The sequence below is a fragment of the Mauremys reevesii genome, linkage group 1 (assembly GCF_016161935.1).
Source record: "Mauremys reevesii isolate NIE-2019 linkage group 1, ASM1616193v1, whole genome shotgun sequence".
In the NCBI taxonomy this organism is placed as follows: domain Eukaryota; kingdom Metazoa; phylum Chordata; order Testudines; family Geoemydidae; genus Mauremys; species Mauremys reevesii.
The window spans coordinates 341,598,437-341,613,387 of record NC_052623.1 but is presented as its reverse complement, the minus strand read 5'-3'; the positions used below and the strand labels follow the sequence as shown (position 1 = coordinate 341,613,387).

General features: G+C 41.8%; 1 protein-coding gene across 1 annotated transcript in view; it reads right to left on the bottom strand.

The window, feature by feature from the left end:
* Window positions 1–231: 231 nt before the first annotated feature.
* LOC120379357 (semaphorin-3D-like) overlaps window positions 232–14,951 on the bottom strand; it is a 28,266-nt gene continuing 13,546 nt past the window's right edge. Inside the window, exons 6-7 of the mRNA XM_039497165.1 lie at window positions 13,996–14,135; window positions 232–660 (exon numbers count right to left, since the gene is read on the bottom strand). Coding sequence (XP_039353099.1) covers window positions 232–660; window positions 13,996–14,135 — 569 coding nt within the window. The remainder of the gene's footprint in view (window positions 661–13,995; window positions 14,136–14,951) is intronic.

Below are 14,951 nucleotides of genomic sequence, written 5' to 3'. Positions count from 1 at the left end.
AATTCTGGGGAAAAAAACCCAGATTTGGAGTTATTGCCTTGAGTGTGATGCTCAAATAAGGAACTTGCCATTTGCTAAAGTATTCCAGTATTACACTGCAGTCCTGTACAGAACAATAATGACTGTGCATAATCTCAGTATGAAGAAATATTAATTAATCAGAAGGATGCACAAAACAGAACACCGTATTTTTGCATGTTAAACGTCCTTACTTTAAATAGAATATAAAAGCTACGTAGATGTAGGCCTGGCATGTGGGCTGCTGACAGGTTCATGGTGCCTTCGATTTCGCTTTTTCTTCATCTTCTGCATGTGCTTCCATTTTGCCCCACCTTTGTTCCGCTGCCGCCGCTTCTCTCGGTGCCACATCTGTTCACAATACTCATCCAGGCTGAAGCTGGGGCTGCTGACGAGTTGGATGTAATCCTTGTACCTCAGCCGCGACTCAGTAAGCAAATCTTTCATCCATCTGTCTTTGTCCTCTGTTTTCTGAGTGCTTTCCATGTGCCCGTTCTCTATGACGTTCAAATTTAACTTCACAGTGGCGTGAATGAACATGTGCTCCTGTGCTTTGCAGTAATATGCCCCTGTGTCCTTTCTCTGCAGGCTGCGGATCAGCAGCCCGTATTCCGTTTTGATGATCCTCTCATCAGCCTTCAGCTGTGAGATTGGACACAGCAGAAAACAATGCATTAAAAGCACAGGAAAAATAAAATTTAAGTACGTGTTAGGTGGGGAGTAGAGGAGACAGAGGGGACGGTTGGCTCAGGGACTGACAATGAGATATGCAGCCTTTTACCTCTAGGTCACTGGCATATAAGTACCTTAGATAAACAGATGCGTATGGAACCATTTGAATTTCAGAGTTCTACTATTCAATTGATAGTTATAGTCTCATCAGCACGCATTAGTTAAAGGTACATATAGTCTGAGAAGATAGAGTCACCAAGGAATAATAACACGAAACAGACCAAAACAACGGTACGGTAGCCTACTTTCTCGAAGCAAGAGTGGGATAGTTAGCTGGACAAATCCCATTAGACTGCAAGCTGTTTGGGGCAGGGGCTTTCATTTTATTCTGTTTGTATAACACGTAGCACAATGGGGGTCCTGGTCCACGACTGGGGTGCCTAGCCACTACCGCAATACAAATAATAAATCAATAGTAATAACAATTAAGTCAATAAGTCTCATTCTGATCTGACACTGGTTTACAACACTCTCTTAACTTCAGTGTAGTTAATCTTCATTTACACCATTGTAAGTGAGAGCAGAAAAACGCCAATAAGATTCAGGGAGCTAAAACCCAGTGCAATTTTTTTATCATGTAGGGTTCAGGATCTGTGAATGAGAAAACCTAGAAAAAACAGAAATTTAAAGCTAAGGCTGAATTTCTGTGCATTATGTACCCTATTCACTGCAGCATTTGTGGAATTGTACTTGAGATTGTGAAGGCTGTGGAAATACTTGCTATATCTAGCACAACATGACATGTTAGCCACTGGGGTGCTGGCTCAATGCAATTGGTACCTGAGGGAAACATAGCCATCCATGCTGCCAGCTACTTTGCAAATCTGGTAACCTACAAGTGTTTTACAAAATTAATTAAGCCTCAGAACCCCTCTCTGAGGCATTGGTATGTTACAATCCTTGCAGATGGAGCAACATGGATGTTAAGTGATTTGCCGAAGGTCACACAAAGACTCAGTGGCAGAGCTGTGAGTAAAGCTCTGATTCCCAGTCCCTTGCTCTAATTCCATACCCCACGGTACATTCCCTCTGAAGCGCTGATGTTCGAAAAGGAAGCTGGCACTTCATAGAGTGTGCAGTGTTCTGCTGCCACACAGAGGCTGCAGGGGAGAACAACAGCAAAGGGATTGTGGTTCAGTTTGATTAGCTCACAATGCAGCATGCACATTAAGCACATCTTCAGCACCACTGGTGGCATTGTTATAATACACAAGGATCCTGTTTAATTCACTATTGTGCTGAGTGCATCACTGGGGGGAAAAAAAAGAAAGAAAGAAATCTGGAAAACATCCCAGACTATACATCTGCCCTTCCAGCATATTTCAGAGGATGAAGATCAGGGAAGCATAAAGATGAGTAAATTAACTGTATTCACGGTGGGTAGACTACACACTGTTTTTATGTGAAAAATCTGTAAGCAATTCTTCATCCCTAAATAATATATATAAGTCCTGCTTGCCTGGCTTGCTACCATACTAGCAGAAGCACTCTTCAGCCAGATATGTGCAGCTGCCTGTGTGCCATTGATGACCCACTCAGAGAGCACACGTCAGCTACTAGAAAGGCAGGGTGGTCTACTGAATGGAACGCGGCTCAGCTGGGGCTTACTGGTGGGTTCTGTTTGGTTCTGTCACGGACACACAACATTGCCTGAGGCAAGGCAGCTTAGTTTCCTTATTCATAAATTGGCGACAATAATACTTACTGCATCACAAGGGGGAAGTCAGGTTTATTTAATAAGTGTCTGGCAAGTGTTTTGTGATCTTTGGATACCACCACTATACAACCCCAAAGTTTATCTGAGTTAAACTAAATTAGTCATGGTCAAGATACAAATACATTTACAGCAGCTAACAGTCCTGCAATAGCGGGGGTAATTCTATAAGTCTTTTTCCTCACTAGATTCTATCACATAGGGCAGTTTTCCCAACCTTTTCAGGTTGGCATCCCCTTATTTGAAGTAAAAAAATTTTGCAAACCCCTTGCGCTTACTGTAAAGTAACAATAAAAATGTATCAGTGATAACAAAGATAAGCCAATATAATTTATTTGTGTGTGTGTTTCACGCTGTTGAGAGACAATACTTGACCCTGAAGAGTAAGGCTGTGTGGGCAATGGTGGAGAGAGATTTTCTTTCGTTTAGGTTATAATAAAATGTTCAGTGCTTCACAAACCTCCCCCATCTCCCCAATTGCCTTTCACGATCCCACCTTTCTTCCCCGGTTAGGGTTGTGACCCACCAATTAAGAAACGTTGACATGGATATCTGCTGGATAGCTGAGGAAGACAGAGAAATATAGGGTGGGATTTTCAAAACTGCTCAGCATTGGCCTTTAATCTGTTGCCATTAGAACCCGTATGGATTTCAACAGGAGTAGAATTAGACCGAGTGAGCTTTCTTGAAAATTTCACCTAGACATGGCATTATATTGTGTCAAGTGATACCACAACATTCAGTATCCTGTAAAGAGAGAATGTAAAGGAGATCTTTTAAGTTTTTGAAAAGGCCTATTTTAAGGGTAAGGGTTCCCTCACTTTTTCCTATGATTATTTCTAAGGCCACCCAAAGATGTATTATTAAGTGCCTTCCAAAAAGAAAGAAAACAGAATGCCTTCTCCAAAGTGCTTAGAAGCCAAGATTATGCATTTAATCAGCATGGGCATGGCAGTATGAGGAAAGGTTTTTAAATAATTCTGGGAAAACATGTCTTAACCTGGTTAATTTCATGTAGACATAATGGCAAAGGTGGATCTTAAAAAGGGGCTTGAATGAGTTGAAGGTGGTGTCTTTTCATAGAAGCTCAAGCAGCTCATGCCAGGAGTAGAGACTAGTGTGCAAGAAAGTGCAAAGAGGGCTGTGGGTAAAGTTGATGACCAAGGCGAAAAGTCTGGTGTCGCTGGTGGAGCAGAAGAGATGACGCAATAAGAGACAAGAGGCTCGAACCACTGCTGAGCCCAGGTAAGGGAGTTTCAAAGAGGCATCCTGTGGCTCCCTGGCCCCATAGTTTTGAGCAGATTGAGGGCTGTTCTACATGATGTCCCAGCTGCAATGTCCTCTGAAGAGCTGGTTGTCAGCTGGGGATCACCAAAGTACAGCTTGTGCTGGCCACATCTCTGATTCTGGAGGCAGAGCACCAGCTACATTGGCTTTGGGTAACCAGATATCCTGATATTATCAGGACGATCCCAATATTAGGGATTTTATCTTATATATGCAACTATAGCTCCACGCAAAAAAGTGTCCCAATTTTTCACACTTGCTATCTGGTCACTGTACATTGGCTACTCATCAGACCTCCTACGGTAAGGGAATCTCCAGCTGGCTGTTTAAGCTGGCTGTACACTGGTTCAAAGGAACCACAGTGGAGCTCAGCCTGTTGTCAGGTAAAAGGAAGGACAGAGCTATGGAGGATCTTGAAGAATCTAGAATTGGAAAATAGCTGTTTGGTCACTTAGTCCATCTCTGTACTAATTATTACCATGCGTTATTTGTAATACAGTAGCCTTCATATGCAGTTTGACACAGTATAGTTATAAATGTGCTAACATTGAGGTTCCCATCACTCCCCTTGGGAGCCCACACCACAGGTTAACATCGCTAAAGTGGTTGTGTCTCTTAATCCTAATCCAACTCTACTTCTACTTTTCATTAATAAGGTTCTTATTCAACATCCCATTTACATGTTGATTATTGATTTATGGTGACTGTCACTCCCTCCTTTTCTGTGTCTTCATTGTTCATTCCTTTCTTATTCTCTGACAGGATGAAATTATGGCTCTGATTTCACACATATTGAGCCACTCTTCATTATTGTTTTCCCTCCCACTTCTCTTTTTTGGTATCCTGTTTATGTTGTTTTACCCATAGGTTCAGAACTCTTCCTGACTTTTCTCTCTACTTTTTCCCCCACAGGACTCTGGAGTTTCATAAACACCTGGCATTTCATTACTTGGTAGTAGATCTTTAACCTTTCACTTGAATGCTTAATTTGTTCTTTAGTTCCTGACCTGCAGACGTAAAACATGTTTTATTAAATTTGGAGTATAGTGAAAAGGCTGGTTACGTAGGAGATGTCATTTTCTTTCTGTCATATGTGGTTTCATATTTTTTCAGCATATCATAACCAATAATTCTGCTGGAGCTATAACAAGGGGTTTTTTTTTTTAGTAATTCAGAAGACCAGAGATTCCAATTCAATAATGTGATTAACTTTAAGCAGGTATTTTAAGCTGAACATATGATTAAGTGTTTTCTTGAATCAGAGCCAATATTGTGAGCCACAGAAATTAAGCAGTTATCAACATTTGTCCATGTAACTTTTCTGGTGTCATGTAGTTGCTTTGATTCAGCTTGCAAATAGGTTGCAGTGTGCATGCTATATCTTCTCAATGACAAGGTAGCAGAGTTGGACAGCATTCTGTATATTATTTCAGCAACTTTTAAATAGTTTTTGATCCTTGATATAAAATATTAAATAAAATGTGTAGAGCACAGATACAGAAGATGCCTGGCAAAGGAATAAGAGGTTCATTTATATTAATTGCTTGATGTTTACAGCATGAATTTGGCAATGAGTGAAAACACACATTGCCATAAGCATGGCAAATTTTGAAACAGTCAGATGGAAAACAACTAAGGATTCAAAAGTGGCATGGCATCAGGTTAGGTCACCATCTTTTGTCCTTTATAAATGGTGTGTTTAGATGGCTCCCTCATTACAAATAATTCACATCAACTCTTTCACAGTTAAAACGTTGCACCTGTCTGTGAGAAGATAGTGGTTTCAAAGCCTGCCTTCCCTCATTAATCAACATGTGAAAAAGCACTAGAGGTAAAGCTGAGCTAACCATGGGTTAAGTGTTACCACTGAACAAAGAAAGGGTGGAAGAAACAAAAATAAGGAGCGTTTACTGAGAATTCTCCTTGGTCTTCATTATCAGTGGCTTATATCATCATTCCATTGAGCAAGGTGCATCTTTTTATTATGTGCCATGTTGTTACTGTTATACTGAGAAAAATAATAATTGAATTCAAATTCTTTTTTACAACATCTATTTATACTTAAAAATCTAAAGGAAAAATGAAGAATGTGTTGGGGACATAAGAGAGAGACAAGGTGGGTGAGATAATATCTTTTATTGGACCAACTCCTGTTAGTGAGAGAAACAAGCTTTTGAGCTTACACAGAGCTCTTCTTCGGTTTATGGGACATAATGTCATTATGTATGGAGAGACATCAGTTAGCAAGGTTGAAGCTAACTTCCCATTGGAAGGGTAATTTTTAAACTCCCACCCTACATTTACCCAAATCAAATCAATCTCCCTGAATTTCCACATGGTATATCTCAGCTCAGGATTTAATTTTTTTCTTGGAAATTGTGGAAAAAATAATGGTCTGATTTAAGGACTTCAAGGAATTAAAAAACAAACAAACAACAACAACAACCCACCACCACCACCCAATTGGTTTAAGTAAAATAGAAGTGTGAAAGAATCATTGGTCAACAAAATGAAACAGTTCAAACCTTTAAAGAGTAAGTTGACCCTGCTATCAGCACCAGGAGATTTCCCCAAGAAAGCACATCACACCACTAACTTATGGTAAAAAGCAAATTGGCTGCACCTTTAATTAAATTCAACAGCAAATTAGTCAATAATTACCTACTATGACATTCCATCCCTGCCGGGCAATGTGTATTTCAATCTGGCCCAGAGTTCCCACTAATCACCATTCACTGGGCCCCCAAGTCAAAATTCGCTTCTCAAAGAATTGGGCCTGATACAGGATGGTGTATTCTTAAATCTTTACTCGATAATAAGGTCTATGCCCATAACTGCAATTCTCTGCCAAACTTAGCCCTCTTCTCCATTCTGCTTTCATCTAACTCTTGGGTTTGGGGTTGAATAGTCACAGAATCTATCTACAATCACCGCCAGAAACTCATGCCCATGAAGTTGTGGCCAAATTAAATAGGCTGTAATCACACAAAGATCATCAGCCACTGACTAAACCAACAAAGACCAATGCCTCACGCACCAATTCACCACCAAAAATATCAGCACCACAAAACAGAGATCACTGCCAGATGCAACTGAAGCCCAATCCCTCCAACCAGTGTAAAATGAACCCTGGGAAAAAATGCCTCCCTGTCTCCAATATGATGACCACACCATTAGAGTTCAGTGTCCTACCAGACACGTACCTTTCAAAGAGGATTACCAACCAGGCTGGCTAGCCCAATCCATGGCTAACATCAGCCAGTGAACATGGGGTGGGACAACGGGAAAGAGTGAGCTGCTGGTGAAGAAGCTGAAATATGCTGAGGCTCCCCAGTGGGTTATCTTCCATCACCCGCACCATGCAAGGAGTTAAACCATATCGATGAATAGGCTGTCATTTCAAAACAGATGTCTTGCTATATCCCATGGAAAGGGACATGACAACCTGGCAAACCTGCAGCCACAGGAGACTCTGGGTCAGGCTGGCTGAATATTTTTAAAAACCATAGGAGGCCAATGTTAATAGCTTTGCAGGGAACACTGGGTTTACTTTTTCTGGTCCTGACACCTATTATGTACATAACACAACACATAGGAATTTAAAAAGGAATAAACAAATAGCTGAGCTTAAGCTGCAGGAAATTCAGCACATTAAAGCTTTACGAACAAATGATGTACAGGCTTTTTTATTAATGCAAGTCACAAAAATGTTCTCCCACCAGTCAGTGACTAACCTTCCAAATATGGGAATAAACATGATCAATTGCGTGAGCAACACTAAATACAAAAGCACCAGGTAATTGACTCATGACCCACCAAACCGCAGGGAAACACACTCTCCCTGGCAGCAGAATGACCTGGTGACAGCTCCTGTACCACAGGAGATCCTGTCCCCTCCCATAGGCCATTCTGACTGGAAGTAGGATTCTGAACCATGACCTTAAAGGTGAAATGCAGGAGACATCCTGCTGGGCCAAAGGCTCCCAATCTAGTCTGGATTTTGCCCTCTGTCTCCCCTCAGGAAGCTGTATTGCATGTCATGGACAAAGCGTAACCATCTATTTGTAAAGTGAGGTTTAAAGATCTGCTGAAACATTCCAGCTACACCACTGTAACTAAAAGTCTGTAACTTAAGTTCCAGGTGCACTGAGTCATTCGCAAAGCATGGTATCGTCATCACAATAAGTTATACCTTTAAGACATGCACTACAATAACATACAGTGTTATTAGAGAAATATAATGCAGGAAGAGAGAGCAGAATATAGAACTGTAATGGGAAAAGTTATGGTAAGATATTGACTGAGCAAAGATCAGGCTACATGTTAAATACAACTACCTTATTTCTGTTACATATGGTGTTTTAGTCAAAGTAAAGTGCATTAAAAAACCCTCAACTTAATATCTCTCTATCTTTGGATTTTCTGTAGAGGCGATCCATGTGGTATCCAACACTGAGGACAATTTTCAAACATGGGTGCCCAAAGCTAGACCATCTCAATAAAAAGAGCCTGTGGTTCAGAGATGCCAAACACCAACAGGAGTAGTGAATGCCCAGCATCTCTTAAAATCGGGCTGATTTATTTAGGTGGCTACACATGAATTTACAGACCTTACTTTAGGTACCCAATTTGAAAATGCAGCTTTATTAATTTTTTCTTTATCTTTAAAAATAACAAAAGAAAGAACAGCATTGTAGTTGTATTGGTCCCAGGATATTAGCAAGACAAGGTGGATGAGGTAATATCTTTTACTGGACCAACTTCAGTTGGTTCGAGACAAGCTTTCAAGCTTATACAGAGCTCTCGCCAACAGAAGTTGGTTCAATAAAAGCTATTTCCTCACCCACCCTGTTTCTCTAAAAGAAAGAAAGTTTTTTTTGTTTTGTTTTGTTTTGTTTTGTATTGAAATGCACCATCAGGATGATTTTGAAAAGGGAAAAAATGGTTGCCCCATTGCTTATGATAAGAAAAACTAGACTGGGTCAAAATACTAGCAGATGGAACATAGGAACAAGCATTCACCGGCAAGGATGGAGATGAGCTAATAGATCTATTCCATCTCTAATTGCTATGATCTTGTAAGTAAAAAAGGACTCTGGCTGGGGACTTTGGTGGGGGAAAAAAGTACAAGAAAAAAAATCCAGAGCATGAGCTCCAGCATCTATTTTATCAAGAGAAAACATCATGTGTATACTCCTATGGATATAGTGGCAGCATGTGATAAGAAACTCTTTGCTTCTAGTTAACATTCATAACACAGAAAAACAATCTGGAGAGATTCTTCTTACATGTGCCCAATGGTTAATGTGGCATTTTATCAAAACTTGACTTTTCTCATATAAACACGTCAGATTGTTTACATAGTGCGAGCCTAGTAAACATTGCCTTGAAAGGCTGCAAATGTGTGCTGGGTGCATATTAGAGATGCAAGTGCCATACAACTTATGCACACAGCCCCTTATGCCTTTCATGCCAGATCCTTGGCTCTATTTTTTAAGAACATAAGAACGGCCGTACCAGGTCAGACCAAAGGTCCATCTAGCCCAGTATTTGTCTACTGACAGTGGCCAATGCCAGGTGCCCCAGAGGGAGTGAACCTAACAGGCAATGATCCAGTGATCTCTCTCCTGCCATTCATCTCCATCCTCTGAAAAACAGAGGCTAGGGACACCATTCCTTACCCATCCTGGCTAATAGCTATTTATGGACTTAACCACCATGAATTTATCCAGTTCTCTTTTAAACCCTGTTATAGTCCTAGTCTTCACAACCTCCTCAGGTAAGCAGTTCCACAAGGTCATTTTGCGCTGCGTGAAGAAGAACTTCCTTTTATTTGTTTTAAACCTGCTGCCTATTAATTTCATTTGGTGACTCCTAGTTCTTGTATTATGGGAATAAGTAAATAACTTTTCCTTATCCACTTTCTCAACATCACTCATGATTTTATATATCCTCCCTTAGTCTCCTCTTTTCCAAGCTGAAGAGTCCTAGCCTCTTTAATCTTTCCTCATATGGGACCCTCTCCAAACCCCTAATCATTTTAGTTGCCCTTTTCTGAACCTTTTCTAGTGCCAGTATATCTTTTTTGAGGTGAGGAGACCACATCTGTACACAGTATTCGAGATGTGGGCGTACCATGGATTTATATAAGGGCAATAATATATTCTCAGTCTTATTCTCTATCCTCTTTTTAATGATTCCTAACATCCTGTTTGCTTTTTTGAACCAACTGTGGAATCCTGTCATGTAAGGGAGTCCCTGGGTGGCATTAAAACTTATATGGCTCACTCTATACTACCTGTTCTCATGGCCTGGCTTAGGGAGTGGGGCCAGAGCATTCTGGCATATTGGCTATTTGGGGCTATTACAAGTTGGTGAAAGTTTGCCCAGCCCTTAGCCTGTTCTCATGTAACCAAAGGCCAGTTTGGCCTTAAGCCAGCTCCAAAACAGGTGAGATGGAAAGGTCCTTTAAAGACATCTTTGTTTTGCCCACCATCAGTTGCACTGATTGAGTCTTTGATTTCTAACAAAATCTGAGTTTTTCCAAACTGGGTTGAACAAAATCCAGGGAGGAAAATTAGTTTTGTTAAAGCAACAGACAGAGACCCAGGAGTTTCAGTTCCTGATTTAGGTACAGCAGGGGTCGGCAACCTCTGGCACGCGGCTCGCCAGGGTAAGCACCCTGACAGGCCGGGCCAGTTTGTTTACCTGCCATGTCCGGAGGGTTCGGCCGATCGCGGCTCTCACTGGCTGCGGTTCGCCGCTCCAGGCCAATGGGGGCGGCGGGAAGCCGTGGCCAGCACATCCCTCGGCCTGCGCTACTTCCTGCAGCCCCCATTGGCCTGGGGCAGCAAACCGCAGCCAGTGGGAACCACCATCGGCCGAACCTGCGGACACGGCAGGTAAACAAACTGGCCCGGCCCACCAGGGTGCTTACCCTGGCGAGCCGCGTGCCAGAGGTTGCCAACCCCTGAGCTACAGGCATGGACATTAGTAACCCACCGACCCTGTTGTATCTCAGTTTCCCAACATGAAAAATGAAGATGATAATGCTTAACCAAGTTTGCAAAGCACTTTCATATCTAAGAAGTGTCAAACATTATCATTATGAAATAAACCCTCTTCAGATGTAATATTTGATTAATTAATGTTTGTAAAATTTTTTGAGAACCTTGGTTAGGTATTACAGAGGTAAAAGATTGTTTTTATAATGACTGTGGCTCATCTAAGCCCCAGTTCCAGTTCTCTGTTCTGGACCATAGTTAAGCATGTGCATAAATCTCTTTGAAAAGAATGGGACTTAAATAATTGCTCAATTGTTTTCATAAATTGGGTTGGATGTAATCATATACTTAAGTGCTTTTCTGAAGAGGGCCACTGGTGAGGTAAGGAATACAACTTTTTGCACAAGAGAGTCAAAAATAAAACAATTAGGGCAAGAATTTCAATATTTCCAGAGTGATAAATATAGGTCTTCCAAGCCATGCACAGCACAGTTCTCAGTTTAGCCACCTGTGACTGTTGGTATTCTTTGGCCATTCTCAAGACATAACAGCAGGCCTGCTGATCAGAATACAATATAATTTTTCAAGTATTGATGGATGTCAAAGACACAATAAATCACTATACCTTTGTGACACTCTGCACCCCAAAGCAACACTCTAGCACTCCCATATGATTATGTTATGTTTTGTGCAAAGTATGCCTGGTGAGGTATCATTCTAAAACCCTTAATCTGTTGAACATTAATATCCTGTTGGATTGCATGTGCTGCCATTGAAGTTATGAAGTTATGAAATTTTGCTGTGTGTTACTGAAATATGTTGTGAAGTTGGAAACACCCACAACTGGCCTTTCAGGTATAATAATGGGGCAGCCAGAAACTGATGATGGCCCATTAAGGGGAATACACACATTCACAAGGATTACCCCAGGAACTGTATATAATGGAAACCTCCCAGAGACAACACGTACACAATAGAGGCTGCTTGACTCATGTCATAGCAAAGGCTCTTTCCAGCAAGCATAGCTTAGTGGTTTGAGCATTGGCCTGCTAAACCCAGGGTTGTGAATTCAATCCTTGAGGGGGCCATTTAGGGATTTTGGGGGATTGGTCCTGCTTTGAGCACAAGGTTGGACTAGATGATCTCCTGAGGTCCCTTCCAACCCTAATAATCTATGATTCTATGATCATTATTTGGCTTCACTCCCCCCACATCTCAACACCTGGAAACATATCTAGAAAACAAAGACTGAACTGGGGAGGTGGTCCCAGGCTGGAAAGGAGAATCCTAACTAGTATATAAAGGAACTATACCATCATGGCGAGACACTGCTTGATTTAAATCCTGTCTGGTTTATGAATCTCAGATTGCTTTTTTACCTGTTATTTCTTAGATAACCAACTTTGATCTGTATTTACATTCACTTAAAATCTTTCTGTAGTTAATAAATCTGTTTTATATTTTTTACCTAAAACAGTGTGTTGCTTGAAGTGCAAGGGAAATCTACTCAGGACCGAGGGCTTGTGCATGTCCTCTCCACATTGAGGGAGGGGCAGACTGGGTAATAAGATTACACTGGTCACGTTTCTGACCAGGGCAAGACAGTACAGCTCTGAGGTTCTAGGCTGGGGCACCGGGGGGCATTGGCTGGAGCCTCTGTATTGTTGGATGAGTGGATGGCAAAGGCATTCATGTAACTCAGCTGAGTGTCTCCCTGCCTGAGGATGGCTGTGTGAGTGCAGGACTTTGCAGCTTGTCACAGCATCACAGTGTGAGAAGGAGCCCAGGTTGGTCAGACAGGCTCAGCGATACCCCAGTTCCAGGTTGCACCCCGGGGAACTTGTCACAACCTTTACCTAAGGCTTTAAGCCTGGGGCATGAGACATGCTAGATATATAAATACATTTGTTATGTGTTCATGCTCAATGGTGAAGTTCACTTTGCCACATTTGAGTGTGTAGGGATAGGTACAACAAAAGTACCCCGAAGCCCAGGCCTGCAGACAGTCCTGTTCCTCCAGCTCATGTGGTGGAAAAGCAGCTGCAGCCTGAGCTACTTCCACATAAAATAGATTATCTGACTCCCAAGGTTAGAACCCATCACTACTCTCCATGGCTACTACTGGTGTCAGAGTCCTCATGCGGCCTCCAACATGGCGACTTTCCCCAAAGAGCCCAGATGGTGCTCAGGGTCCTCTGCAACCTGCTACAGGGCTATAACCTCACAAAAATCAGCAATGGCTAGACTTTCTTGGCCCTTAGAAAGAAAGAGAGAAATCTTGCCATCACAGTCAATGGGAGAGTTGCTAGTGCCCACAATCAATGGAAGGCCGAGCCATAAACCCTGGTGCATATTTAATAGTTCCTGTAGGACTCTGATATTTAAACTCTGCTTGAACTTGAAAAAAAAACCAATTCGATCTGGTTCAGATCCAAAGGCATAACTAACTAAAGAGTGGGATGAACATTGAACAATAAAGCTCATCTAAAGCCTTCGACCAGCTTATCTCCTCCTTTTCACTACCACCACAGTTGTGATGACTACACAGGTGGTAGGGAGTGGCCTGAGATGGAAAATGGCTTGTAGGAGGGCAAAAGTCATTCTCTATGAGGGGTCCTTAGGTTTGAAAGTCAGTCCAAACCAGTCCCAATGTGTTGACCTGCAGGACATGCTCTAATGCCCATTGGTTTTTCACCAGCTGTGAAATTTCCATGGGAAATTATAAAGATTGTAAGGCAGGAAACATCTCGGGTGCTGGTCCTAGCCTGTGCAATTAACTCCCCCAGGAACTAAGGTTCTCAGATACTAGCGTGATGAGGGTGGTATGTAAACTTATAGAGAGCAGAAAATTCTGAATATGTTTTTGGCTGCTGAGTTATTCCATGTGTTAATTATTGGGGGAAAGGGTGTTACTGGAGTAGTCTGTCTTTTTAAAATGCACCCAGGAGTGCTTAGAGCAAAGGTTAGGTTCTCTCTCTCTCGCTCGCTCTCTCCCTCCCCCCTTTTTTTTTTTTGAATGAGTTTATAAATCAGAATAAATAAAATAAGTCTGCCTGTAGTACAGTGCAAATGGCCTCTCTCCCACCCTCTTTATGCCCTAAATAGTGATACCAGAATGCTACATGATCCCTCAGGTGAAGCAAGGAAAAGGAAAACATCTACTAATCCCAATAACTCCTGCCTTCGAATACTCAGCTGAATTCTCCACTGAGGAAGCTTGCCTTGATGCCTATAACTTACCTCTTCTTGATGTTCTTCTCCAGAGCGTTGAATATACCACCTAAACGAGGCTTGCTGGGACTTAGGAATGCATTCCAAAAAAGTTGAATTAAATTCAATGCCAAAAACCACCTTTTCATCAGCAGTTTCATGACTAATGCCTGGAAAGCAAACATGGTACCGAAGATTAACCCTGACCTGATTTTTAAAGCAATGATAAAATAGACTGATTCAGAACAGATGCTATAGGAGCAAGTGAATTATAAAAAAAGACAAAGGAAACTTAACTTTTAGCTTAAAATCTAACAGCTAGGATTTAGAGGCGGCTGCTAACTTTCCTCCAGTGCAACTGTTTTTAGAGCACTTAATAAAATCTGTACCACTGACTTACTTACGTTTAAAGAGATACAGCCACTGCTGGTGAATTCAATATTTTACCTGCATTTTCCTCTGCTCCATCCTCTGTGCACCCAGTGGAGACTGAGTAGAGTAGAGGCGGGGTAGCCATAAGTGCTGGTTGTAGTTCCATCAATTCTGAGAGCCACTAGGGACCGCTTTAGCACCCTGCATACTTTAGAGCAGCCTCAAGGCTATCTGAAATCACTCCCTTTTAGTGGCCATCTACTAGGCAGTTACTGCTGGAGCTTGGTGTGTTCCAGATAGGGCACTGAACTAGAAGTAAGGAGACTTGGCTTCTTCTCTTGGCTCTGCCAATGACCTTGAAAAAGTCACTCCACCTCTCTGTGCTGTTGTTTCCCCTCCCAGCCTTTGTCTGTCTTGTTTATTTGGATTGCAAGATCTTCAGAGCAAGGATTGCCTTTTGTACTCTGTTGGTGCAGTGTCTAGCGTAATAGGGGCCCTGTTGCACTTGGGGTTTGTAGATGCTATCATCATATAATTATTATCTATTATTTATAGTTATTATTATTAATCTGCCAGGGGCTGGAAGTGGGGTTGCACAAGGTCATCTGAACCTG